General features: G+C 31.9%; 3 protein-coding genes and 1 long non-coding RNA gene across 8 annotated transcripts; 2 read left to right on the top strand and 2 right to left on the bottom strand.

Annotated features, from left to right (window-relative positions):
• Window positions 1-1,396: 1,396 nt before the first annotated feature.
• LOC112292073 (uncharacterized) lies at window positions 1,397-4,080 on the bottom strand. Its single transcript, XM_024540209.3, has 9 exons — window positions 3,791-4,080; window positions 3,338-3,465; window positions 3,118-3,184; window positions 2,911-2,963; window positions 2,622-2,676; window positions 2,307-2,384; window positions 1,945-2,062; window positions 1,737-1,783; window positions 1,397-1,576 (listed from the first exon to the last, which is right to left on the bottom strand). Exons 1-9 carry the CDS (start codon window positions 3,932-3,934, stop codon window positions 1,481-1,483), a joined length of 786 nt encoding a protein of 261 aa, XP_024395977.1. The 5' UTR covers window positions 3,935-4,080; the 3' UTR covers window positions 1,397-1,480.
• LOC141046304 (uncharacterized) lies at window positions 1,730-3,045 on the top strand. Of its 2 annotated transcripts, none has more exons than XR_012219140.2 (2): window positions 1,730-1,962; window positions 2,133-3,045. It is a non-coding gene; the product is annotated as an uncharacterized LOC141046304 (long non-coding RNA). The 2 variants fall into 2 exon arrangements; XR_012219141.2 differs by having other exon boundaries at window positions 1,730-1,899.
• A 2,166-nt stretch (window positions 4,081-6,246) lies between the features above and the next one.
• On the top strand, window positions 6,247-12,036 carry LOC112291979 (WD-40 repeat-containing protein MSI4). Of its 3 annotated transcripts, none has more exons than XM_024540012.3 (16): window positions 6,247-6,378; window positions 6,957-7,071; window positions 7,611-7,674; window positions 7,892-7,978; window positions 8,366-8,428; window positions 8,626-8,691; window positions 8,838-8,912; window positions 9,083-9,158; window positions 9,392-9,599; window positions 9,808-9,889; window positions 10,173-10,246; window positions 10,579-10,690; window positions 10,834-10,908; window positions 11,036-11,118; window positions 11,439-11,538; window positions 11,705-12,036. In XM_024540012.3, the coding sequence occupies exons 2-16, from the start codon at window positions 6,965-6,967 to the stop codon at window positions 11,807-11,809; spliced, it is 1,377 nt and encodes a 458-aa protein (XP_024395780.1). In that variant the 5' UTR covers window positions 6,247-6,378; window positions 6,957-6,964; the 3' UTR covers window positions 11,810-12,036. The 3 variants fall into 3 exon arrangements, with proteins under 3 accessions (XP_024395780.1, XP_024395782.1, XP_024395781.1); XM_024540014.3 differs by having other exon boundaries at window positions 9,826-9,889; XM_024540013.2 differs by having other exon boundaries at window positions 6,258-6,378; window positions 6,889-7,071.
• A 113-nt stretch (window positions 12,037-12,149) lies between these two features.
• On the bottom strand, window positions 12,150-13,499 carry LOC112291980 (uncharacterized). Of its 2 annotated transcripts, XM_073539187.2 has the most exons (4): window positions 13,365-13,499; window positions 13,166-13,258; window positions 12,835-12,927; window positions 12,150-12,587 (listed from the first exon to the last, which is right to left on the bottom strand). In XM_073539187.2, the coding sequence occupies exons 2-4, from the start codon at window positions 13,241-13,243 to the stop codon at window positions 12,351-12,353; spliced, it is 408 nt and encodes a 135-aa protein (XP_073395288.1). In that variant the 5' UTR covers window positions 13,244-13,258; window positions 13,365-13,499; the 3' UTR covers window positions 12,150-12,350. The 2 variants fall into 2 exon arrangements, with proteins under 2 accessions (XP_073395288.1, XP_024395784.1); XM_024540016.3 differs by lacking the exon at window positions 13,365-13,499 and having other exon boundaries at window positions 13,166-13,358.
• Between the last annotated feature and the right edge of the window lie 14,198 nt (window positions 13,500-27,697).

The following is a 27,697-nucleotide window of genomic DNA, read 5'->3' on the forward strand; positions in this document are numbered from 1 at the left end:
CTTCCAATCTTGTTCCGACTGTTGAAGCTCACCAAAGTGAGAAATAAGATTTCTACAATTTTCATATCACTCCTTGTGTCCAAGGAGCTGCTAATTTCTATCTGGAGCAAAACCATCTGCTACTGTATCCCTGAGTCGTCATGAGGATCTTGCCGAACTCAAAGCTAGCAAGCAGGATTTCCAATCTCAATCTGAAGAGGCTAAACTGAATCCGCAGAAGAATATGAGAAATCAGCAGTGGAATCACCTCCAAAAACACTACAATATTTCAGGATTCCGATCAGCACACAGGCATGACCTCCGGTGAAGGCATGAGAATTCCAGACTCCTCAGGATAAAGAAAACCAAAGAACACTGTTCCAGGCATTCCTGTCTGCACCACTACACCCTGGGATCAATTGCTTAAAACAAATAGGACTGCGATATCCCTTCCGAGTGAACACAGCTCCTAGAATTTAATAGCAATACTGCATCAGTTGCAAAAGCAACCGCGACAATCCATCATAAATAGTGTAAAGAGAGGATATTTGAACATGGGGCACCTATGTTCCGTAATCAGTTTTAAGATGAGCCAGAGAAGTCATCCTAATTGTGAGCTGATCATCCAGCTCACCTCCTTGAATAGATACTAGTGTAAGCACCTGTGAAAACTCTCTGCCATCTACCCTAATGATGAAATTGAAAGGATGTGCACTGAAGCAAATTTGAGATTGGAAAGAAATAATTACCACAAATCACGTTTGCAGCAGCAAATTCTATCACCTAGTATAACAAGTTTATTATGAACTGCGTCAAAACACTGAAACCACAGAAACCCACTAATTATAATGACATTAGCAGCAACTTTGATCGTGCCCACAAACCTCCAATCTATAATTTCTAGAGCTTACATTACCTAGTCACCTGAAGGTATGAATGACTAATGATGTCCTCACTTCAATTCCACGAGGAAAAACTGAAAAATAAAGCTGATTGGAGTGGTCACACCTATCCTACCGCTATGGCTCCAGGTTATGACAAAATTCAGTTCCAACGTAGCGAAACCCAGTTTCCAAATCTAAGCTCAATGATCACAAATCCTTAATTCAAGGACCAGAGCCATTCAAAATATTTTCATGCTCAAAACTAATCTGATTCCTTATTCAGAAATGATTGAATCCAGCACAAGGAGCTAGGACCAAGCTGCGAGAATTGAAAATGATCTGCAAAGCCGTGTGAATCAGCAATTCAATTTAGGACCACCATACAAATTGTCTTTCTAATTTGTATCGGAATCAAAATATTAATTTCAGCAACTCATACGTCCTATTCCTAATAAACGAACAGCACATTTATAAATGCCGTAGGTCAAGTTGTGAAAGTCGATGAATAATCAAGCTGCTTACATCAGACAACGTGAGCTCGAAATGTAAAATAATTCATAAAATAATCTACTTTACAAAACTGGTACTCTTGTAACTAGAGCTTTAAGCTAAGAACGCTACACCTGTGGTCGTCTATATGGTACATATCTATGATCCTTCGCGGCATTCTTCTTCCTTCGTTTTTCCAAAAACTTATCCAGCTTTCCACTAGCCTGAAAGTCAGTCAGGGTCTGCTGTAAGATTCATTTGAATCACTTATGATGATGCCAGCAGTACATAATCCAAAGGCTCGGAAACACTGAAAATAAGACCAAAATGAGCAGATAAAATATATGCGAACGATTTATTTTGACGTATGCGACTAAATCTTACCTTAAGTTCTTGGTACTTCCCAACAAGCTCTTCTTTCTTTAGCTCGGCTGCATCAAAAGGAGGAAACAATAAATGAATGTCAACAAACACTATCATTAAACAGAATCACCTTAGCTAAGAAAAGCAGAAACGATTCCATCGAAACTTCAGGATCATCTCCTAGGTACATGTAACTGAGTCAGCTTTATAGACATCAAGAACTCCTTACATTTCTTTGGATAAAAAGGTTTCTTCCCCTGCTTGACAGCCTCCTTTTCCTTACTTCCATGCTGTGCAGCTGTTTCAGCATGTTTTCTTCGTTGTTGTTCTTTCTTCAATTCCTTGTCCTGCAAAATTCATGGAAAAACTAAATTTATTTCTTGATTGAAAATTTATAATCGAGGGCGCCATTCGCAGAAGGATGCAAAATACTGGAATGAAGCGCACGCAAACCTATTCAACACAAAAAGGTAGCATCTGCTCCCAATAGTCAAGAGATGTAAAGCCGGCAAAGCTTCATAATACATAAATCCTCTTATATCATTGCACTACACGCAATCACTAAGGTTAATCCCGAGATTCGAGACATACTATCCACTCAAGCCGCTTTTTCTTTTCTTCAAGATCTTCTTCAACTCCGCCACCCTTAGCCAACTCCTTCGAAATCCTCTGTGCCAAACACAAAAGCACACAAATGGAAATTCTTCGTCACTCTCAACCAACTTTGTCCAGGCACGTACGCCGACACAACTGATCAAACATGCCACAAAGACTAGTTCACATGGATCGCAAGTCTTTATTTTTCAGGAGCGTGACACCACACTGCGTGAGATCCACAAGAACTAGTAGATGTGAGCAAATTTTCGAGTCCACACAACCGCAAGGGAAAAAGACGGTGTCGCACACCTGGCGCTCAGCAGGAAGATCTTCATCATAAAGGAAACTGTACGCCTTCTTGAATCTGCTCATCGGTAACCAAAAAAAAGTCTTAGTAGATAAAGTTCTGACCAAAACCTATATACACAAAAGTAACATAATAACCGCAGACGGTAACACAGTAAATGCTAAACACGCCGAAAATATGACCATTACATCCTAACATACTGCTGATGTCGCAAGACGACATTCCAGAATAGCAACCATCTGCCAAACAGCCACTTAACAAATAGCGATAATGAGCATTTAAATAGCATACCTAGATTCATCAAAATTTCCACACAATGACTCGAACCGAGGGTCCCGGACCTCCTGCGTTCAAAAGACAAGAGGCATTACCTCAGCATGTACCATGTCTGCACAGGAAATACCCAAGATTCGACCCGTGCAATAATTTTCTGTGTCGAATATACTCAATCAGCTCTTCTGCTAATGTGCTTAGAAACGATTCGAACTGAATACATACCCGTTTGGGTGCCTGAATAACCTCTCGAAAACGCGGCACCGGTTTCTTACTAGTCATCTCCATCGGCCTGCAAAAAGAAGACAAACATTGTAAGTCATATAATGTAAAGATTATCTAAAAAAACTGCGAGGTACAGTTCCTGTAAAAGACTCATAGTAAATTGATCTCTGGATATTCTAGAGCGAAACCGAGCGCCAGGAGGAGTATACATCATGCCGACCTATTTTTATTTGCTCTCTTGGTATCAGCCACTTTCTTGCTCCGAGAAAAACTAGATGTTTGCCCATTGCTGCGTGCCTGTTGCAGCAGTTCAAAAGGCACATCTGCTACTTGACTTTGCAATTCTTCCTGCAATTCGACAAGTCATAACTCAAAGCCTCCTCAGTAAGAATCGCATGCTCAGATACCATGTGCAACAAGCAAATTTCAGTACAAACATTCAGCTCTTATACAATCTAATGCAACAATCAGAATTAATCATCTCAACTCCACGACAAAGACTCCACAACTCAACTTCACACAAATAGGCCACGAGGCAGTCGAAACATATCTACTTCGACACTCTACCGGCAACCGAACATAAACAAATCGGTTAATACAAGCTCCACCTTTACGACAAAGACCAGTAGATTGTCGAAAAAACTGACGTCGGTTGCAAATAGAGAACACGAACCTCGGCGCTGTCGGCGTCACTGCCGCTCTCGCTATCGTCCTCGCTATTGTCCTCGCTGCCACTTCCACTGCCACCGCTATCACTAGAAACTTGTTCATCACTCTCCTCGTGCACACTTTCATCTTCGACTTTCTTTCGTGCCATGATTCTTCTACTGGACTGACGCCTTGCACCCTAAACCCTTGACCCGTGAGCACGTCAAAAAATTCTTTCAGGATTGCGTCGTCAATTCTGAAGATGAAGATTGCAAGCACGAAATTGCAATGTCGCGAACCCCTTAGAAGCACTCTCAATCCCAAGCCCTACAAAGGGCTTTAGAAGCCCGGCCCTAACCTTGGTATCTACCCGGGTATGGGAGCGGACGGTTTTCATCCTCAACGGCCGTTAGGGGGCGAAGCTGCGTGGTAATAACACTCTCTCCCTTTACCTTTCTCTTGTCTCCTTCCTTTCTGGGCATTTTTTTTGGTTTTATTTGATTCTTTGATTATTGCCGTAAAAATTATTTAAAATCTTTATTGCAATGTGCTATCTTTAGATTTAAAAATTTTTAGGGATTAAATAATTTCTGAGCGTCTAAATTTAAAAATCAAAAGAGAAACATAGATATGATTGATGTATATATATATATATATATATATATATATTACATTTGCAATAAAAATAAATTATCCAAATATAATCTCTTACAAGAATTTTTCACGATGATTATGTGAACAAAGCATATGAAACAATAAGATGATTTATTTGCAACTTTAGTTGTTCAGATATTTTTAATGTCATTCAAAAATGGCCCAACATTTTGAAGAAAAAGGTCTACAAGTTCTCAATTACTGCAAATGTAATATATATATACATTTGCAATATAGTAGGGTTTTTTTTTCTTGGACTACATGATTCTTCTTCTAAAATAGATATTGAAAAAATTTGCATATATACTTTTGTATATATATATATATATGCACACTAACAATTTGTGTTAAAAGATTTAGGAAATTACATGTTCTTCAAACATTATTGTATTATAATTTAAATAAAAAAAAAAGTTTTAAAAATCTTAAAGAGCTTAAAGAAGTTTAAGTAATTCATTTCGTTTTAATTTGTTCTCAATTACGAAAAGAATTAATTATCAGTTAAAATTGTGAATCATCTGATAAAAATTAAGACTAGAACAGCATTTATATATTGTTTGTCAGAGTAGTATTTTTTTTTTCTTGGTAAAGGTTTTTATTTTTATGTTTATTTTTATTTTCACACAAGAGTTGGAAATTCCTCTTTTATGAAATCCTAAGAATAAAAAAAAAAATTATGAACCTTTGTGCCTTAAAAATAGTTTTTGAAAGAGGTTTACATTGATTTAGAATTCAACCAATAAGAAATTATAATGAATTTTCTCGAAATGCTAAATAAAAAGCACAAAAAATTAAAAATAATATATGTATGTATATGTATATATACACATTGTGAAGATATCAATAAATAATTTTTTAAAATAAAATTAATGTGTTTAATATTTATGAAAATAAAAATCTTTGACAGATTTGTACAAGTTCAATCATGCTCTAATATTTATCATTTATATTCTAAAATATAAATCTATTTAGGTTAAAAATTAATCAGATTAAAGATCAAGATAGAAATCTAGTTGTATTAATTTATATGCATATAAATTAGCTTGAAAAATATACTTTCTCAATAAATTCAAACCACATAGTTGCTTATTGTTCACAAAATTTTCAACTTTAAATACATTTTAAAACTCCATATACAAAAAAATTAATTAAGGACTAAAGCTGAAACATGGTTTAAGAATAAACCAAATTTGCATATAAGTATGAAACTTAATTTTTGAATATATGATTATACATACAAACAAACATACACACACATATGCACACACACATATGCACACACACATCCATACTAAAATTGTTCATAAATGATAATTAGTACAACACGTTATAGTGACAAAACTATAAAATAATAAAGTCAATAAAAAAATCCTAACATTAACATTTGTTTAAATATTAACAGATATGTAATATTTTTGTTTTCTATTACCATTATCATTATCATCAAATTTCTTACATTCAATATTGAATAAATTTGTCAAAAACTAAAGGACCATAGTTATTAATATTTACAATAGATTATCATAATCTTTTTCTTGAATCAACAGATAAAAAGTTATTTTCGAAAAGAGAAATTAAAATTTCCATGACTATTTAGTTCAAATTAATAAGACCATCCTAAAATTAGAAAACTTTCATGATAAAACCCAAAAGCGTGAGTCGAAAAGGTCCTTTCACAACTGCTTTTACTTTTAGGGACAATCCGATGCCTTTTTCGTTAACCCACAGTTTCCAACCTCGTCGTGTCTGGGTCGTCCAGACGGACGTCCAGTCGGGCCAGGAGACGGAAGTTGAACGGAGCAACGGAGGAGGAAATAGAACAATAGAGCAGAGCTCGTGTCTTTCGAAGCTCAAGGAAGTAAACAAGCAGCTCTGCGATTTGCGCTGGAGTCACGGATGCTCGCCCTTTCTCACGATTGCAATCTCGAACGCTCACTCAACGTCATTCAGCTGAATCGTGTAAGGTTTTTGGATTAAGATATTTGTATATTTATATAATTTTTTCCCGATTCTTAATTTGTAATTTTGTAGCGAAGGTGCACTCTGTTCCAGGGTGCTTATACAATCTCGATGTTGCGATTTATTCTAGGTTCATGGCGTTAATGCAGTGATTATGTTGGAATAATTAAAAATCTCCCGGTTCTGTCTTCGCTGAACTGGTTTGGCGGATCAACGTCCTGCATGGAGGATTTTTTTTTTTTTTTTTTTTTTTTTGTTTTTGTTCCGAATGTGCTGTAATCGGAAGAATTTTAGGGTATTGATGTGGCGGGGAGTTATTTTCCTGGTTCTTGAAATCGTTGAAGGTTTTGGTGTGTGGGAGTGGATTCATACTGTGGCTTTTTGTTCGGTCGTTGTGGAATTCTCTCTTGAGCTTGGAGCAAATGAAAGGATTCTCGAAGAGCGCTTTAAGATTTAGTGGACTTAATTTTGTACGAGCTGATATAGCTTATTTTCCTCAAGGTGTCGCAGTGGCGATAGAGCCGAGTTTTGCAATTGAGCAGAAAATGATGGGAATTGCTGATTTTTTGGGAGCGCAGAGAATATAATGAAGAAGGTTCCGGAGGATCGGTACGCGCAATGGAAGTTGCTTGTCCCAGCTTTGTATGACTGGCTGACCAATCATCACCTTATGTGGCCCTCTCTTTCTTGCCGGTATTTGCTCCTCACTCGCATATCTTGATTTGATTGCGATCGGAATGTTGTGTGGATGAAGAGATATTTATTGCCATAGGTTACGAGGTTGTGCATGGCATTGGCGAACTGGTTACTGCTACCCGAGCTCTCATACAGTGCTTACTAGATTTTGTAAGCGTACAGTTTGATTTTCTTTACCCAAATCATGGATAGACTTAAACCCTACGTACTTTGTATTTAAAAGTTGTATGAGTTGGACAAGCTTGAACTGAAAGTTTAACCGTAGAACTATTCAAAATTTTGTAATGTGAATTTTCAAACCGCTAGTTTATTTAATTTTGAGACAAGAGCGTACACCCTGATGCAGCATAGATTCTTAATACTATTGTAAGGAACTCATGTCTGGTATTGGTTCTTCCACTCATTACGGTTGCTCGAGCTTGCTTTGTCATTGTAGTCTGAACGGAGCTAGATAGCCGATAGAACTCTTACACTCTTCGTGGCCTTTGGCTGTGTTGCGATAAATATCTAAATTTCTTGTGTGGACTCGGCTACAGGTGGGGGCCGCAGTTGGAGGCAGGGTCCTCCAAGACTCGTCAACTTCTTTTTTACTCTGAAAGGGTCAATCCTCTCTCTACTTGTCAATAATGCCCCTCTGATAATGTAAACTATAAATATGTTGATTGAGCATTGTCACCGGCTTCGCTGTAGGTTTCTAAAGTTCATCAGTTAGAGTTGCAGTATGTCATATCAATCCTACACTGTTTTATGAGTGATTGTTCTTATCAGTTATTTTTAAAGATTTATTTTTGACGCCTGATCTCCTGGATGTTTTCAGACGGATGGAGAGTGTCCAAACACCATCGTTGTTGCCCAATGTGACATTATGAAGCCACGAACTGCTGCAGCGGAACAGATTTCACAGGCATTTATTCCTCCTTGTTGCATGTCGCAACGTCCTGAAGTTTCATCACAACCACCGATTTGAATATATTGGCTATAACTTGCGTTAAAATACCTTAACTTACGGGAGCTGTATGTTAGTCTTGCCTAAATCATAAACTATGGTGTCTTATGATATGGATGTTCGTATGACTCTTGTTTTGTTTAGATTCTTAATTCTATTTTTCAAGATTTAAATTTGAAAAGTTTGAACTGATTTAATCACCCATGCGCAGGAATTTTATTTTGGGTTCTTGTGCAGAATAATTGCCATTGGGCGCAGTAAATCGATTAAAGTGTTGCAGTTCGTAGTTTATATCATTCTTATGCTATGTGCTGACATTTTAAAATTATGTTCTGGATGAAGCAGTTCAAAGAAGGTGGAAAATCACCTCACCTGAAGAAGCTCAAAACTATTATTCATCCTGGTGAGGTGAGGCTTAGACTTGCTTTCAAATCGTTTCTGCTTAGAGGTGTAAGCATGTCTTTCTATCATTTGTATTTGTGTTCCGTTGCACACTTGTGCTGTTTAGCGGTCATGCAGGTTTATTACATTGATGCACATGAAAAATGCTATTAATTTGTGGTGCTCTCACTAGCTCAACATTATGATTTGGTTATTTTCTGTAGGTTAACAGAATACGAGAAATTCCTCAGAATAGCAATATTCTTGCCACGCATACTGATAGTCCCAAGGTAAATCACTCTTTTCTATTTGATAACTTTGTGGTGCAGTGTTTGCAAAGTAGTACTATGTTCCCATATTCCCATTATTTTTCGCATAGCTTTTAAATGTTAATTTGGAGTAAAAGTCGTTTACACCACGTTCGTGATCTGGACAGGTTCTGATATGGAATACCAAAACTCAGCCAAACCGAGCTACAACATCAGCAGCGTCTGAATCAAAACCCGATCTGGTTATTTTGCATCTCTAATCCTACTCAGTTGAATCGTAGATTTCCATCGCTACCGTAGGAAAAAAATTGAGTTTTAGTTCATACCTGCTAGCACAAGTTTGTTATGTAATTTCGCAATTTCTCTCGTTCAACTTCTGTGGCTTTTGATCAGGCTTGTTGTTTGTTTACAGGTTTTGATAGGTCACACTGACAATGCTGAATTCGCTTTGAACGTAAGTCGAACTGCTCCTTACGTCATATCAGGAGGTAAGGTATACTGTCGGTGACATTTTGGTGTCAAAGGGCTATGAGGCTATTATTAACCTTGATTTCAACTGCTTTTGAAACACTGATGTTGGTGAGGGAGCAGCTGCTTGCGTCACTAGGGTTGTATTTAGCGAAGTCACTGTGAAATCTATGAATATTGCTAATGATAAAATTTATTGGTCTAATCTTTCACTTTTTTACTAAAAACATACAACATGAGTGTCTGACTGCAGGCAGAGATAAGTGTGTTTTGTTATGGAGCATAGAAGACCATATCACTACTATGCAAGAGCAGACTCCTAAATCAATCACACCGACGGCAGCAGGGTCCAAGCAATCAGGAACTGCAGGGGGTGCTGCCGACACTACTAATGTGTATACCAGAGGGATTTTTAAGGGCCATACTGATACTGTGGAGGATGTCCAATTTCGTCCTTCGAGGTTCGGGCTACATTTTTACTCTTGATGCTGTTGTGAATGTCGGACTTTCTCCAGTCTTACTGTCAGAAGACTCCGTATTGTCCGCAGTTTCATGTGTGCAATCCAATTGCAATTAGTGCGTATAATATTCAAGGCTTTATTTGCTTGAAACTTAACTTGTATACTGAAACGATTTTGGTTTGTACCGAAACTCCGGCGTGAAGAGCAGCATGAATGAGTTTTGCAGTGTAGGCGATGATTCTTGCCTCCTCTTGTGGGATGCTCGCACTGGATACCAACCAATATCGAAGGTTAGCACATTCATTATCAACGCCGCTTTTGAGGCCAATAATGTTACTGAGAAGTCTTATTTGCATCATGCAGTCACCTTTTTAATGCTTAAATAGTTAATACAAGGTTTACACTGGTTTTGAGCTTCCCAAGTCTTTTCTGAGTTGGTATTAAAAGATGCTTCATCTCTATTTTTATACTGATACGTTTCTGTTAATTCGTTTCTTTGTTAACATTTGGCTCGGTAAAAGCTCCATTATTGGCTCTTATCTTTCATTTATGGATATATTGTGTCTCAATCAGGTTGTGAAGGCTCACAATGCGGACCTCCACTGTGTCGATTGGAATGCTCATGACGAGAATCTTATTTTAACTGGGTATCTGTCTCTTGGATTTGGTCGTTATGAGCCTATGAAAACATTAGTATTTCATGTGTCATATTGTAGAACACTCTGGACTAATTGTGTCTAATTTTAAGATTCTTGTTCAAGTAATGCTGCTGATCAAACCAGTAACTGCCTGGACTGAGCATCAGGCCAAGTGCTCTTTTCATGGCTATGAGTAGTTTCTTCGAAGCGAGGAAAAATAAATTTTCTGTTTTTTCTGGTGGTTTCAATTAGGCAATGAATGACGAGCTCCGGATAATGACCTATTATATGTGATAGAAACTACTCATCATTCTACGGCGTAATTGTTTATGGCGTTTCAGATCAGCAGATAATTCTGTAAGGTTGTTTGATCACCGAAAGATTTTAGCTAGGGGTCAAGCTATTCCCGTTGAGCAATTTGAAGGGCACTCCGCTGCTGTGCTCTGTGTCCAGGTATTTTCTTTATTTCAACACTGGGTGATTTGGTCTGGAAATTGTTATCTCTTTTCGTTGACTTTGTTTTGTTTGAAAGATCCCTTAAATTTAACAGTTGTATGAAATTATTCAGGATAAGCTTTTTGGTTGTTGCTGTGTAGTGGTGCCCAGATAGAGCTTCTGTGTTTGGGAGCTGCGCCGAGGATGGATTGCTTAATGTGTGGGATTATGAAAAGGTGTGCATTTCTTCATATTATACTTCTGAAGCAGTTTCTCTCTCTTAAACTAAAGCTATAACTACCTTTGACTAGCAACAAGTATAGTTTTATTACAAATGTTTTAACAGTTTGTGGTTCTTAACAGGTCGGTAAGGCATTAGATACCACCAATTTGAAACAACCTGTAAAAGTTCCTCCAGGCCTTTTCTTCCAACACACAGGGCACAGGTAATTTTAATGGATCTTTTTGCTTTTTATTTTGAGGAATTTGTGGAGTAATGTGAGGACTAAATTTTTTCGTCCTTTTTGCTTTTGAATTTGAGTCTCATCCTTAGTAGTCAGGAGCATGGTGTGGCTATCTCTGGCTACTTGTTTGGCCATTTTGATTACACACTCTGTATGACCCAGGCGTGAGGACTTCGATACAAAAGGACGCACAAGATGATGTGACTTAATTAGAATCTCATTCTATTTGACTATTTGCAAATGCTATCACATTCTCTTACCTCCCATATGTTTTGGTTATGAATTGGCTTTTTTGTAAACAGGGACAAAGTGGTGGACTTTCATTGGGATTCGCGCGATCCGTGGACAATAGTCAGTGTGTCGGAGGATGCTAACACCCCCGGGGGTGGGGGCACTTTGCAGGTGCAAATACATCACACTTCTAATCGTATGCCAATCTGTCATATGACGACGACATAAAAGTAACGTTATGACGTGTTGCACAGTGACAACAGTAATTTGGTTGGACAGTTTCTACCTTACTTTTGAATTCTTTCTTCTTCATAATCCGTGTTTCTTATATTTGCAGATTTGGAGAATGATAGACTTCATTTACAGGCCTGAAGACGAAGTTTTGGCAGAACTTGACGAAGTGCGACCTCAATTGGTGTCTCAAAACACCCCTGCCAGTTAGGTTGTCTCGGTACATCACATTTTGAAGCTCAGCTTTTAGGTTTTATCCGATCTTTCGCCAGTTAGATTTTAAGTTAGGGAGATTAGGTGCAAAGAAGGCCTGATCGGTAATGCGACGTTGTCAATTATCAAAGGCAAATACTCAGGACTTTACAGGTATGAAGCTTCAGTTTTAAGACTTTTTGCTGTACCCTTACATTTTACTGTTAACCTGTTACATTCTGAAAACCGTGCAAAGAATTATATATGAGGTGCGTAGCAAAATCAACGACTTTTTGAAATGAACATAGGGCACCCATGTGTTCATGTTATCAAGGTTCTATCAGCTACTTTAACACAGGTTGCGCTGACTATGTTCTGCATATGATTGCATTTTCATTGTGTAACATATATTCCCAATGATGAAGCAACGATTGTGCAACGCCGGTAGAATAATTAGAAGTATCTTGTCAGTAATGTGAGAACAGTAGCAGTTTTTATTGTATGATTCGAAAATCAGTTTCGACTCGCCAGCCTGGAGCAATTCAAGCACGATATTTGAGCTACTTTTTGGTACCAGCTGTAACGGGTATAGCACCTACCTTCTTCAGAGCTGCTAATTGATGGGCCTTCCTTTCGTTTATCCTCTTCCTCTTCTGCTCCATCTTAACTTCCAAGGGCACATATGGTTGGGGTTTGGCTGGTGGTTTCTTGATCATCTGGTCAAAGCGACGGACGGCTTCTGTGTAGTTCGTAAAAGCGTCGCGCTTCCGATTATGCAGTTTGGGGCCAACAATTTTCTGCATACCAAACCAATCTCATCGTCTTGTAAGCTGAACTTACGTGAAACTGTGTTCACAGAAACGGAGTAGCAGCACATTTGCAATCTGTCTATTGCTCATATGAAGCAACCACTTCCAGTTCTATCCAGCAATTCTGCAACTTCTCGCTATCCTCTTTAAGTGTACTGGTTGGCATGTTCAACCAATACAATTCTCTTACGAGTTCACCAATAAGTGGAAGAAGGTCAAAGTGGCAAATGCTAACCAGCGCTGGGTCATCTGGAAAATCGAGTTTGAACTGACTACAAGGCTGTCTTCTAGGTATGTTGTAACCTGCATTGACTCTTCTCCATAAGTTCTGCACATTCAAACATGAACCTGATAGCTCGCTTTAGAACACCTCAGTACCAGAAAGCGTTTCCAAGGCTTAGTGATCGTTCAGTCCATGAAATCAGATGCTAAATGCCTCTACAGCATCATTTTCCTGTGTCGACCTTTCGCTACGCGTGCAATGCACATTCAGTGCTCCAGTTGCACTTGAATGGCTATGGTCTCTCGTCCATGAATGCTAAAACCTGCTAAAGCCTCCCGCCTACCATGGAGAGCATCTTCATGACTGCAGCATTCTGTTCTTTCTTGTCCTGAATAGCGAGAATCTTTTCATCGATGGTCATAGTAGCAGTGGGTGCCTGGCAGCTCAAGTCACTTTTATTAGAATATGTCAATGGCACGAGCAACGATTTGGGTAGAGTCCGTGAGGACAACAACCGGCATTGATGTGTGTGTATAACTTACATACAAATTGAGGAGAAACGAGCTTGACTGTTAGTATTGAAACGTCTCATAAGCTCAGAAGTCCTTTCATCTCCTTTGGGAGGGACACTCAGCCATACGTTTCTATTGACGTTTGAATACGAGTAACAATAGGTGTGCCCAATTGAGAGCCCTTTCAGATTCCTACAGTGAACGGTAGAACGTTGACAGTGTTGTCACCATGTATTATCCTGAAGACTGGGTGCTTACCCACAACGCACACAGCAGAAATAGTGATTCTATTTTCTAATTTGTTTCTTTTGAAATTTTAGGAGGTTTACCCCTTTATAACTCCGTCATTTGCTCTCTATTTTCATTAATATTACTCTAAATACAATATTGTCTATTAAAAGATATAATATAAATAACTTGTTTTCTTTACTAAAGTAAGTGGTGTCCTTCCTGTGTTTTAATCTATTCATCGTATTTACATATATATGTAGTTTAACCATACATGGTTAATAGGCTATGCATCCATTCATGCATACATCTCATCTGTATTACTCTTAATTACATTTTGATTACTTGCTTAATTATTTCTAAAACAAAGCAAAGATATTTCTAAAACAAAGCAAAGATTCTTTGTACCATGACAACAAATCTAAGGTAAAAAGAAAAGATAAGAAAAGAGGACAAAAAATGCAAATAAATTAATCAATTTGTATGACCAAAACAGAGTCATATATCTATAAATGATTCAATTTTCAAACATAATATCTTTCATGATATAGTCTTTTACTATGTTTACAATTATAACTAACATTTGGAACTTTTGCTTTGGAAAAAATATTTTCAAAGAAGTTATCAATGTAAAGTAATATATAGTGGAATAATAAATGACAAGTAAACAATATTAGGAATAATTATGCAAACATGTTTTATTGATTATCAGAAAAAATACAATTGACATACAAGTTTTAAAGAAAATGCTTATGCCAATAAATAATAATAATTTGAAATCAAAATGACTTAGATAAAATGATTTTTAAAATAATATAAAGTAGGACTACATAAATCCTTTAATTTTGGTTTGTGAAATATTATTACAACATATATATATATATATATATATATATATATATATAAACACAAATATTTAAATTGCAGATCTACAAAATATTTTTGATGTTACAATATTATCTAATAACTGTAGTTATCAAGTTGGAGGAAAAAGAGCTGATCATTTTTTAAAAAGAGTTAATAAATAACGAAAAATATATGTTTATTGAAATTTATCAAATTTCATTTTTTTTTACATATCCAAAATCTAAAAACTCATCACAAACCAAAACCATAGATTGAGCTCACTAACATTTACAAAACTTATACAAATAATAGAAACATGTAAAATAAACTTGTAAGCTCAAGCAATTCTTATTAAAATTTTTAGTTTCTATTTTTATTCCACAAAAAAAAAAAAAAAAAAAAATCATAAGTAAAATTAAAAAAAATATTACAAGTTGAAGAACAAAAACACTGAGTTACAATGGGGTGTTGCTATTATACTTCATGTAACTTCCATATTAATTAGTGCCTCAACAAGAGATCCAAGGAAAGAGTGGGCATTTAATGTGGTCTTTTCCTTAACCTTTTTTGGGAAAATAGTATCCATGGAGCTATGGATTGATTTAAATACCTTTAGAATGAAGCAACTGAAGTTAAATAGATAATTATTTAAAATGATATGTATAATTTTTTTTATATGTTCAGAAACTTACACGAGTGTAATTTTTTAGAATTGTTTATCAATCCATTTTTAAATTCAAATTTATCAAAAATACACACACACACACACACACACACATGTATATATATATATATATATATATAAAACCAAATAAAAAGTATTTATCAAACATTGACTGCAATTTCATGTCATAGTCTACAAAGCTTCCAAGAAGCAACACGCCAATCTTTACAGTTGTAACAAATAATTAAACAATTATTCCTTTACTTTTATTTTTTTTGGATTCTGGAAAACATACCACTCTTTTACATTTGTATATCTTATTATTCAAATGATTACTTTCAGCAATTCTTTTGATAAATTATTAACATTTCACATATTAAAGTTATTGTAAATTTCATTAGTTCTTATTGATTCAAATTCATTTTTTAATTTCTGAAGAAAACCATTAACCTTTAAAAAAAAAAAAAAAAAAAAAAAGGGTTTAAGAAATTCACCCAAAGGATTTATGCAAGAAGCATATTTCAAAACCAAAACAAAATTCTAGGCTTGTTTTACACAGCTTACAACAGGATTTGTAATCCAAATGTAACAGTGTTGGAAGGAGTTCACTTGAGACACATCAGTTCCTGAGCTGCACATTTAGCAAAGAATATGCCACAGCTCACTCTACTTCGCCATGTTTGTGTAGCTCGGCACTCAACTCGACAACACGCATAACCACGAACCAGTATCAACAACAACACACAGAAAGACAGACGGAAAGTCTAGAAAAAAACATGAAAGAAGAAATCGGAGGGAGTGTGGGTTCAGTGCAGATTTTTGCGTCGAGTAAGCAAAGGCTTTGGAGATGCGGATGGCAGACAGAGTTCAGTAAATGGACCATCACGGAGCTACTGCATTTGTTGATGTTGCCGAGGTCTACGCCACTTCGGAGGAGGAGCAGCACAGACAGCAATCCAGCGGGGGATTCTCACCGCCACTCAGCGAAGTCGCAAAGTGGGTGTGAAGATGAGATGAAGAAGAAGAAGCATCCATGGATCTATCGATCTATCAATCCCTCTATCGATCAGATCCCTACCCACTTCGCCGCATCGCCAAAGGACTCACTGAGCCTTTCCCTTCCTTTCCTTGCCTTGCCTTCTTTGCCTTCCTTCCCATTCCAACGCAGTGTCGCGCTCCCACGCCGTTCTGCCTCCACCGCTGCAGCGATTCAAGGCTGCAGGCCATAGATTGATGTGTATGATTGGAACTCTCACGCACACACACACGTGCAGATGAATGAATGAATCGTGAAGGGTAGAGGGCTAATATCATGGTCGGTGGAAGGGCAGTGAGACTTCATGACGGTTTTTGACTTTGGGAGGCAGCAAGCCTTTGCTTTGCTTCGCTGCATGACACGTCCCCTAGAGAAATAGATAGATAGACAGATAAATAAATAGATAAATAAATAGTGAGCATAGTAGCTGGAAGCTTCATCACTTGACTCTCAGGATCCTTATCACAGGGTCTGGCTTAGCTGACTTGCTTGCTTTCTATCTCACTGACTTCCTGTCTGTCTGTATGTCTGTTAGTGAATGTTAATGTGAGAGAGAGAGTGAGTGAGAGGAAGAAAGCGAGTGTGTAATAAATAAATAAATAATTTAAAGCTGGGTTGGTGGGCAATGAAGACAAGATCTTGGTTGGTTTTGCGGATGTATGGAAGCTTGCGTCCACGTTGATCATGAGTGGGCTGTGTTGCGGTGTGGTCTGTTGTACTCTAATGACACACACACACACACAAGCAAAAGAGAAGGGAGGAAAGGAAGGAAAAGAGAACGAGTTATAAATAAATAAATAAATAAACAAAAATGAATCAAAAGCTGATAGACGAGAAAAGGAGGAGAAGAAGGGTCTGTACACAGAAGATTAGATGTGAAATTCAGTCATTGCATGTGGAAATATCAAACTGACTTATAATTATGGTTGATGTGTGTGAGTGTGTGTGTGGGGTTCAGAACTGGTTCTTCTTAAACAATGGTGTGATGGATGTCGGAAAATTGCATAAAAATATTCAAGAACATACATGTTGAATCTTTGACACTTTTTCAAACTTGTTTACATTATTTGAACTTGTCATGTTAATGTGGGTTGTCATGTCAGGAAATAAAATATTGAATAACTTACAATTTTTCCCAATATTGCTTTTCAAAGAATATTTTTACTCATTCTAGTTATAAAGTTTCTTTGTGCTCATGTAGTTAATGTGACAAGTTTCAGTTTTTTTGATTTTTTTTAGTTTTGTTCTTTTTATTTAGTATTATTATTATTAAAATTTAATTGATTTTTTAATTTTTTAAAATATTGTGTTTATAGTGCTAAAATCATTCATTCTTTTATGAAGCAACTTGATTAGATTGTTTTTAATTAATATTAAATGTATTGTAAAATAACATATGATTAAAATATTATATTTTAATTGAAGAATGTTAATATTTAATGCTTTAATATGTAAATTTTATCAAAAAATGAAAAAGAAAATAGTCCAAGACTATTTTATGTTATTTTGTTAAGTACAATTTTATTAAAAATAGATAAATAAATAAAATCCAAAATTGAATAAAAGATAGAATAAAATTTATACTATTACTTTGTTCATTTAAAGTAAGTATGAAATTTCATAAAATTAAAGAATTGTTTTTTGAATCTTGAGTAAAATAGATATATATTATTATAAAATATAAAATCTTTTAATAAAATTACAATGATTTTTGATAAACTTTTAGCAGCCAAAAATGATTAATAATAAAATGAAAAATTATTTTCTTAGTAAATATGCAATAAATAAAAAAATATAAGATTGATTTTAAAAGACTTCTAACAATAGTTTCTAACAATTATTTATATTTTAATCTAATAAAATAATCAATAACAATAAAAAAAAGTTTAAAATTATATATATACACACACACACACACATATATATATATATATATATATATATATATATATTATTTATATATTACTAGTAATAGTTTAAAATATGTACAATTTGTTAAATGTACTTTTGACAATATTTGACAATATTTGACAATATTTGACAATATTTGACAATATTTGACAATATTTGACAATATTTGACAATATTTGACAATATTTGACAATATTTGACAATATTTGACAATATTAAATTTGACTATATTTTTAACAAATTGTACATTATACTAGATAATAATTCAAGGTATCTAAACATTGCTTTTATAAAAGCTTCTTAGTTTATTTTTTCATCTTAATAGTTAGTAGGTTGAAGGTTGGTTAGTACTTTTACCTTCTAGGCTATAGAAACTCTTTTACTACATTAGAAAGACCATAAATTGATTAAATCAGGTTTGAAGAGATAAATAATTAGTATGGTTGATACTAGGATTAAGTTGAGGGTAGAGTTGGGCTAAAAAATCCCTAAGATAGGTTGGATTGATACTCAAAGATTGACCATTTGTGAGATAGGGTCGAAATCAAACCTCTAGCCAGAAAAAATGATGACCTTGGACAAACTAGAGAAGCATTTGAAGATTGACAATTAAGATTAGAAAAAATCCTTAGAATAGGTTAGATTGATATCCAAGGGTCGACTGTTTATGAGACATGGTTGAATTCAGACCTCTAGCCACTAAAATGATCGCCTAGGACAAAATAGGGATTCATTCAAAGTTCAAAGATTAGGATTTGAGAGCTAGGTTGAAGCTTGTTTCAAAGATATAAGGCTCGTTTTGGTAGGATTTGTTTGGACTTTGCAATTGTTGTTCAAAGTCAAGGTTTGTATTGGCAACTTGGAATTTATGTAATACAATTATGGCTAGCACTCCTGGCTAGTTTGTGAAATTGGTATCACATCTATAATTCAAATTTTGATAATTCTTGGTTAATTAGGTGTGCTAAGTGTATGTGAAATTTTGTAATAATCCAATGATGAAATTGAGAGATATCTGGGTTTTGGTACAAGAACCTACCAGAAGTTGGCAGTTTGAGGTTGAATAGGGTTTCTATGATATTTGAAGATCTAATAGTCGGATCAAGGTAAAATTTGGCATAGTCCTAGAAGACTTAAAGATCAAGCTACATACCAACTTTGAGTTGATGTTAATAGTTGGAGAAGGAGAAATCACAGCTAGAACATTTGTATCAATTTTCAAGTTGGTAGCCAAGTAATATTAGTATGGTTTTTGAGCATTTTTTCATACTTTGTAAGTTGGATTGGAGTGAATTCTCATTAAGCACATAGAAGACTTATAGTGGCATTTGTATGCAAAATTTTGCTCCAAGTGAACGGTTAGATTACGAGCTATACTTTGCTAAAGCTTATTATTTAGGATTAAGGATTGCAAAGAAAGTTTGAAATTACCTAATTATTGAAGTAATAAGGCAATTGGAATTTATGTGTAGTTTAAATTACTAAATAGAGTATTTTTGAGTACTTTTGTATTAGATTTAAGCACTTTTGAATTAAAGTTCAAATTACATTCTTTTTATAAAGATGAAACATATTAAGATTTTTTTGAATATTTGTAAAACACAATTCCACCTTCTATAGTGAGATGCCCAATACATTTTTAAATAAGATAATACATAATATAAAAGTGTATATATAGAAATATTACTTATAAATTAAAACATGTGTCTTCCAAATTAGACATGTATTGAAAGTCATATAAAATGTTGTTACATAGCTCTTAGTTACATAATATGTATAGAGGTAAGAGTGAAGCTTTCTTTATTCTTGTCAATTCCTTTCTTGCTTCTAGTCTAGTTTCAAGGATCTTTTGTTTTTTTTTTTTTCATTTTACAATAAATATCCTAACCTCTTTTTTAATGTATATATATTATCTTATTTTTATTTTGTTATCTTTTTTTGAAAAAAATCTCACTTATTTATTTGCCTTCATTAAGTTCTTATCCTTAATAGATTGACAAGAGTATATTTATAATATTAGAGCTTTTTCATTTTTTGATTAAGAGTAGATTATCAATTAAGAAAATTAATGCTTACAATGTATTAACTTAATTTACCACTACAAAGAGTAATAAGATTGGTAAGAAGTAAAAATATAGAAATGATTAAAATTACTTCAATACCTATACCAAATCACTTACTTTTTTTTATAATGAAACACCATTAAAATATTAAAGAATCAAGAGTTGTCCTACTTGAGAAGTATCTAACTATTAAATTGTAGTATCTAATATTAAAGTTTTAAAGATTTATCAATCAAGCACAATTGGTGATTGAAATTCAATTCTAAAGTTATTCAACTCCAAGATTACAAGTTAACTTTATTAAAATACTATTTTTAAGTTTTATATTATTATGATATTTATCTATTTTTGAATAAAATGATCAAATTTTGAATAATTTAGAAGCATTTTTGGAAATTTTTTAATCCATGTATAGAAAACATGATCCAATTTATATTGCAACTAATAAGATCCATATTTAACAATAAAGCAATTGATCAATAATGTTATATGTTTCATAGTTTTGACAATTTGTAATTGATATCAAGTAAAATGATACTACATTTATTAATCAATTTTTTTATGGATTACAATATGAGGTAAAAAAATTCATGCTTAACTTACCTAATTCTTACACATTGATTCAAGCAATTGATTTTATTATGAAATATAACAATCGACTTTTTGAATTTTAATTTAAAAATTATACAAATTAGCTTCAATACTTTTATAATTTAATGGCAATACCAATGTCTTTTGAATACATACATTTGAAAGTAGAAGATATACAAATTAATGAAATAAACTTTAAACTCCTTATTAAGTAAGAAAAGACTTATCATTGATAAGAAGGATTATATAATAAAAATATTAATTAATGATTATGTTAGCTTTGTGATATTTAATATCATTAGATCTCTATCTAATCTAATTATTTTAGATTTATTATAGCTAAAAAAGTATAATCCTTGAATAAATTGGTTTTTTCATAGTTTTGACTTTTTTCTAAGTATGACTAAGAATTGTGTCAATCAAATAAAAAGTCAAAAGCTTAATGCAATCAAACCCATATTTGTATGTACAAGAACTTTTTTGTATATTGTAAAAACATGATTACTTTGTGTTATTTGTGTCATACCTATTTTTAATGGTAGAAAAACTTCCAATGTCATTTGAAGCTAATATCAAGTTTTTAAAGATATTTTCACGAAGAAAAATTCATATATTTTTCTAAAACGTTGCCCTTATGATTACTTAATTGATCTTCAAGAGAGATATTAATTGCTATTTAGACCAATATATAATTTATAACAAAATAAATTAGCTAAATTTAAGAAATATATTGAAAAAAATTTGATCAAAGCTTTCATATGTTATTCCAAATTTCTAGCATGAGCTCCAATTTTTTTTGTAGAGAAAAAAGATGGATCATTGCAAATGTGTATTGATTATTAAAGACTCAACAAGATCACCATTAAGAATAGGTATTCTCTATCTTTGATATTTGGACGTTTTGATCAATTAAATCAAGAAAAGATCTATATAAAAATAGATCTACTAAGAGCATATAATTTGATATACATCAAAAAAAAAGTTGAATGAAAGATTGTGTTTTGAACCAAGTATGGACATTTTGAATACAATGTCATGCCTTTTGGACTCACACAATGTACCGATAGCTTTTGAACATCTAATAAATGAAAATTTTCAAGATTTTTTAAATTATTAATTTATTTGTTATCTACATGATATCTTAATCTATTTTAAGAATATAAAAATATATTAATTTCATGTTTGTTGTATGTTACAAAAACTAAGAGATATAAGACTCTATGCCAAGATAAAAGTGTATATTTTATACTACTCAAGTTGATTTCTTTGGATATATCATTTCAAATAATAGACTTATGATGGATCCTAAAAAAATTCAAACCATCATAAATTAAAAGATTTCAAAAATAATAAGAGATGTCTAATTTTTTTGGAATTTTTAAATTATTATCAAATCTTCATCAAAAACTTCTCTCGAGTTGCAGCTTAACTTGTATATTTGACTTATGAAGACAAATTTGAGTGGAATCAAGAAATAAAAGTAGCATTTAAAGCTTTAAAGATAATATTTTTTTTTATACCAATTTTGTATCACATCAACTTTTTTAAGCCATTTTTTTTATTGAAATGAATATATCAAATTTTATTTTGGGTATTGTGTTATATTACATGCAAATAAATGACAAACTTCATTTAATAGATTTTTATTTAAGAAATTTTTTAATAGTCGAGATCAATTATGAAATCTATATTAAAGAATTATTTGTAATTCTAGATTCATTTTAAGAATGGCACCATTATCAAAAAGGTGCTTTTAATTTAGTCACTATATATAGTGATCGTAAGAACTTTAAATATATTTCATATCAACATATATTTTAAATTATTGTTAAGCTTGTTGGAGTATGTCTTTATCAGAGTTTGAATTCAAAATCACTTATTCACTAAGAAAACAAAGAAGTTTGTTAGATATTATTTTTAGACAATCTTATCTTGCATCAAAAGAAAAAGATATAGCTTTTGATCAATAATGAGCAATTATTTTGAAGATAGAATTTTTTAAGTTTTTGAGCAATGAAATTAAGATTAATTGTTGATTCAACCTTTTTTAAGCAAGTACAATGAAGTATGTCCTTTAATCTTCTTGATTGTGATATAAAGAATAATTCTTTAAAATCTCATGATACTTCTAAGTTTGAATTCAAGAAAAATCTATTCTATTTTGATAGATACTTATATGTTCTAAAAAGTGAAGTTGAATTATGAGTCTTTTTAGCTTACTACAATTTTCCAACAACATGATATTTTGGATATACCAAGACCTTAGAATTAATCTCAAGAGATTTTTGGTGGCTTCAAATATAGAAAGCAGCCAAAGTCTTTGTATATTCATGTGATATTTGTTTAAGATTGAAAACACCTTATCATCAATCTTATAAACTTTTATACCCACTACTTATACCAAAACAATCATGGTCTTCTGTTTCTAAGGATTTTATTATAGATCTTCTAACTTCAAATTTATAAGATTGTATATTTTTGATAGTAGGTTATTTCACTAAGATGACATATTTTATACCATGTATAAAATCAATCATTATTGGAGAAATATCTAAATTATTTTTTGACAATATCTATTACTATCATTGATTATCAAAGGATATTATATTTAATTAAAAAAATATAGAACCAGTTTGTATTAAAATTTTAAAGAATTATTTTTAAAATATTGAAGGTAGATATAAAATTATCTTTAGTCTTTTTCTTTTATCCTCAAAGTAATGGAAAAAAAAATAGATAAATTAAGTTTTGGAGCAATATTTGTAATGTACTATCAATATCCATTAAGATAATTAGACAATTCTTTTGCTATTGATAGAATTTTTTATTTTTTATTTTTTTTATTTTTACAATAACATGGTAAATTTTTCTATCTAACAAACACTTTTTTATGGTAATTATGGTTTTCATCTATGACTTGATACTTTTGACTTTTCAAAATTTAATAATCTTGTGATGAAAAATTTGAAAAATTATTTATCAAAGCTACATGTAACAATAATGGCACAATTAAATGACACTCAAGAACAAAAAAAAATCAATATAGATGCTTATCACAAAAAACAACCTCAATTCTACATTGGAGATAAGATATGGTTATTTTTTGGAAATATCAAAAGTAGCTATCCTTATAATAAGTTGAATTATTGTAGACTTAAATAATTTTTTATTTGTGAACAATTTAATCTAATTGCATATTGATTATATATATATTGAAGTCTATGAAAATCCATGCCATATTCCACATGGCTTTTTTGAGCCTTATAAAACAACAAATATCTCAAAAAAAAAGACAAATATCACATTTTTTTTATAAAATAGATAATAATTAAGAGTTTAAGATAGAAGAAGTTTTAAATTTAAGGTGGCACCAAAATAGATTGGAATATCTTATTCATTAGCATGGATATGATATTAATAAATTTACATGGAAGCCAACAAAAAATCTTGAAAATATTGGTAAAGAAGGTTAGAGCTTTTCATCAACAACATCTATCAAAATCAAGATGAAGAGTCAAAAAAATATTTGCTATAAAAGAAAGGATGTTTAATAAAGATTGTATTCCATCTTATATCCTTCATTATAATATCTTTGTATTAATTGCACTAACAAGATAGAAAATCAATAGTCAATAGATTCAACTTAAGAACTATTGATTGTTGATCTACCAGAGAAGACATTACAATTATTACAACCTTCAAAAAAGACAAATTCTTTCTCAAATAGATGGCATGATACAAGACATTTGGTATCATGACTTTAGAAAAGACTCTTGTTATTTGGTTATTTTATTAGAAGTAGGAAAAATCTCTGATAGTATTACAAATATTTTATTTGAAAGAAGTACAAAGGCTTCAATAATAATCAAATAATAGGATGGTCTCCTTGTCTTGAAATGGAATATTATTGACATGTGAAAAGACCTATCAACTACCTTCAAAAAGAAAAAAAATCAAAGTATGTGGCAAATATAATTTATTAAAGCTTATATTTTATTATCATGTAATTATTGCTTCTCTTAGAACTCATGTCTAAAAAGGAGGATAATATCATAAACATAGATAATTATTTTAATAATTACTTAAATAATATGAATAGATAGAAGTAAATAAAAATAAATTAATTTGATAATATCTTTTAAAAAAGCTTTCTAAAAGCTTTATAGATGTAGTTTCTTCTTTGTATGTGTTTATAAGTAATTGATAGGTTAGAAACTTAATTAAAAAATTAGCCTCATATGTCATATGTTAATAGCTTATGGTAGAATCTAATAATATGGCTGCATATAAAAAACTTGTCTTTCAAGTTAAGACATGTGACTTGCAAATTGGACATGTATAAAAAGTCCCATAGAATGTGGCCATGTAGCTCCTAGTTAGATAATATATATATAGAGGCAAGAATAAAGTCTAATTTTAAGGATCTCTAATTTTCTTATCATTTGGCAATAGCCATTCTAGTTTCTTTTTAATATATATATATATATATATATATATATATATACATACATTCTTATTTTTATTTTGTTATCTTTCTTTAAGAAAAGTTTTACTTGTTCATTTGCTTTCATTAAGTTCTTGTCATTGATACTTGCTCTTCTTTTGGTATTTTGATTTCAAAATCACTAATCTCGTGAGGTAGATGATTTGATGAAATATCAAGTGATATTTTAAAATATCATGGGATACTTTAAGCAAATATCAGAAATGAAATATCATCCAAAAAAGCCTTATTTGAAACCCCTTAATGGATAGACATGGTAAATTTTTGAAGAAATTTTTATTCTTTTGATAATTTTTTAGTAAATATAATTTTTATATTAAATAAAGAATAAAAAATAAAAATAAAATAATTTAATTATAAATAATATATATAACCTATTATATTAAGTAGAATATTTTAATTATTTAAAATTTAAAATTATTGATTTAATATTTTAGATTATTAGATTTTTAGATTCAAATATATTTTGAAGAAATTGAAGCACCATATGGATCTTTAAATTAGAATATTATGAAGTTCCAAATATGACTTTTTTGGATTATATTTTATTCATGATGCAAGCTCAAAGTATCCCATGATATTTTGAAATATCACTTGATACTTCACCAAATCACTTACCTTATAAGGTAGGTGATATTGAAATTGAAATATTCAAAGAGAGACAGGTCAAATATCAAAAACTATATTGCTTACCTTAGGTCTCTTCTCTCTTTGATTCTATACCTAAAGAATAATAAAATTTGAATTAGAGATAATATCAAGGAGTAATAAAGCTTGAATGGTAATATTTTGGATTTGATATTTTAAGTGATCTTAAAAATATTAGGTATTAAATGCGAATTATTTGGTTTTGCAAAAGTACCATGTTTAAAATCCAATATTATCAATACATAATTGTACCAAAGCTATTCATGTATATATTTTTTTAAATATATATATATATTATTATTACCAGGATTATTTTTATTATTTATAATATATTTTGTAACTATATTTACATATTTTATTTATTTATTTATTTTTAAAAAATTATATTATTATGTTATTATAAAATATATTTTATTTTTAAAATAACACTTATCTTGACTAATAGTCATTATATTTTAAGGTATCATATTTTTAAAATTTTATTACAAAATATAAGTTAATTTTAATCAAATTTTAAATTATCAATTATAATAATATTTAAATACATGATCTTTATATAAGAATCTATTTGGTATAATATTAACAATATTATACAATTATTTACGAAAGTAACTTTATTTTGCTTAATGCATTTATGCATAATATGGTCAATTATTAGTTTAGCAAAATTTGTGGTAAATATGATATTACAAACTTAATTAACATTTCTACTATGATCTCAATCATCTTTTAGATTGATATTATTCTTATTGTAAAATTAAAATATTGAAAATAAATATATAATTAATATAAAAAATTTATAAATCTAATACTTCAAAAGATGTTTTGTGTACACCTAAATTTTAATAAGTCAATGCATCTCAAATAAAATATGGTCATATTTACATTAATACAACTAATGACTTAAAAATAAAAAAAAATGCATCAATTTTATTTGGAAACAAATAATGTTATGCTCTTCCTTTTGAAAAGTAACAAAATTTTTGAAGTAGCAAGTTTGACCTTAAATGATGAAAATCAGTTGTGATATCTTGAAGATCCACAAAATAAAACACAATAGGAAATTAGGTAATAAATAATTCACAAATAAAACTGTAAATCTAATTTAAAAGGGCATCTACTGAAAATCAGAATGTAACCTTCTGTGGTGATGAAACAACATAGTATATAATTCAACGATACTAAATCTTCACCGCACAATATCAAATGATAAAAAGAAATAAAAACAGAGTGTGTGGTAAGGGTTCATAACTTTGAATTCCCTTTCATGTGAATACTGTGCACAGATTTTCTTGGCATAAAAAATTCAATGGCTCACAACAGCCAAATCTTGTTAAAAACATTGATGTATCAAAGTCATGACAACACATTCAACCAACAGATTCAACAGCATCCAATTGATTTCCAAAATTTCCAAACAAACAGCAAAAATAAAAAGAAAAAAGAAAAAAAAGAGAAAAAAGGAAAACTAATCTAACAACGATCCAAGGAATAAATCCATGGCTTGATCTCAAACCCACACAATTCAAGAAAGACAAAGTCAGAAGTGATACATAAATAAATAATAATAATAATAAAAAAACCACCAGAATCAGTACAGGAAAAAAAAAAAACAAAAACAAACAAACAAACAAACAAACAGAAAAACTGTAGAATTGTGCACAGGATAGTTGAAATATTATAATGAACCACACACACACACATATCCACACAAACCCAATCAATTTTGTTATAGAAAAATCGTAGCAAGTTGTAGCAGTGACCCAGAACCAGAATCTAGAAACAAGGAAGAGAGTGCGAGAGAGAGACCATGAGGTAGAATGAAGAAACACCGGGAGAAGTAAAGTACAAAAACGAGGGGGTAGTGGAAAA

Source organism: Physcomitrium patens, chromosome 15 (assembly GCF_059467195.1).
Source record: "Physcomitrium patens ecotype Gransden chromosome 15, ASM5946719v1, whole genome shotgun sequence".
Lineage (NCBI taxonomy): Eukaryota > Viridiplantae > Streptophyta > Bryopsida > Funariales > Funariaceae > Physcomitrium > Physcomitrium patens.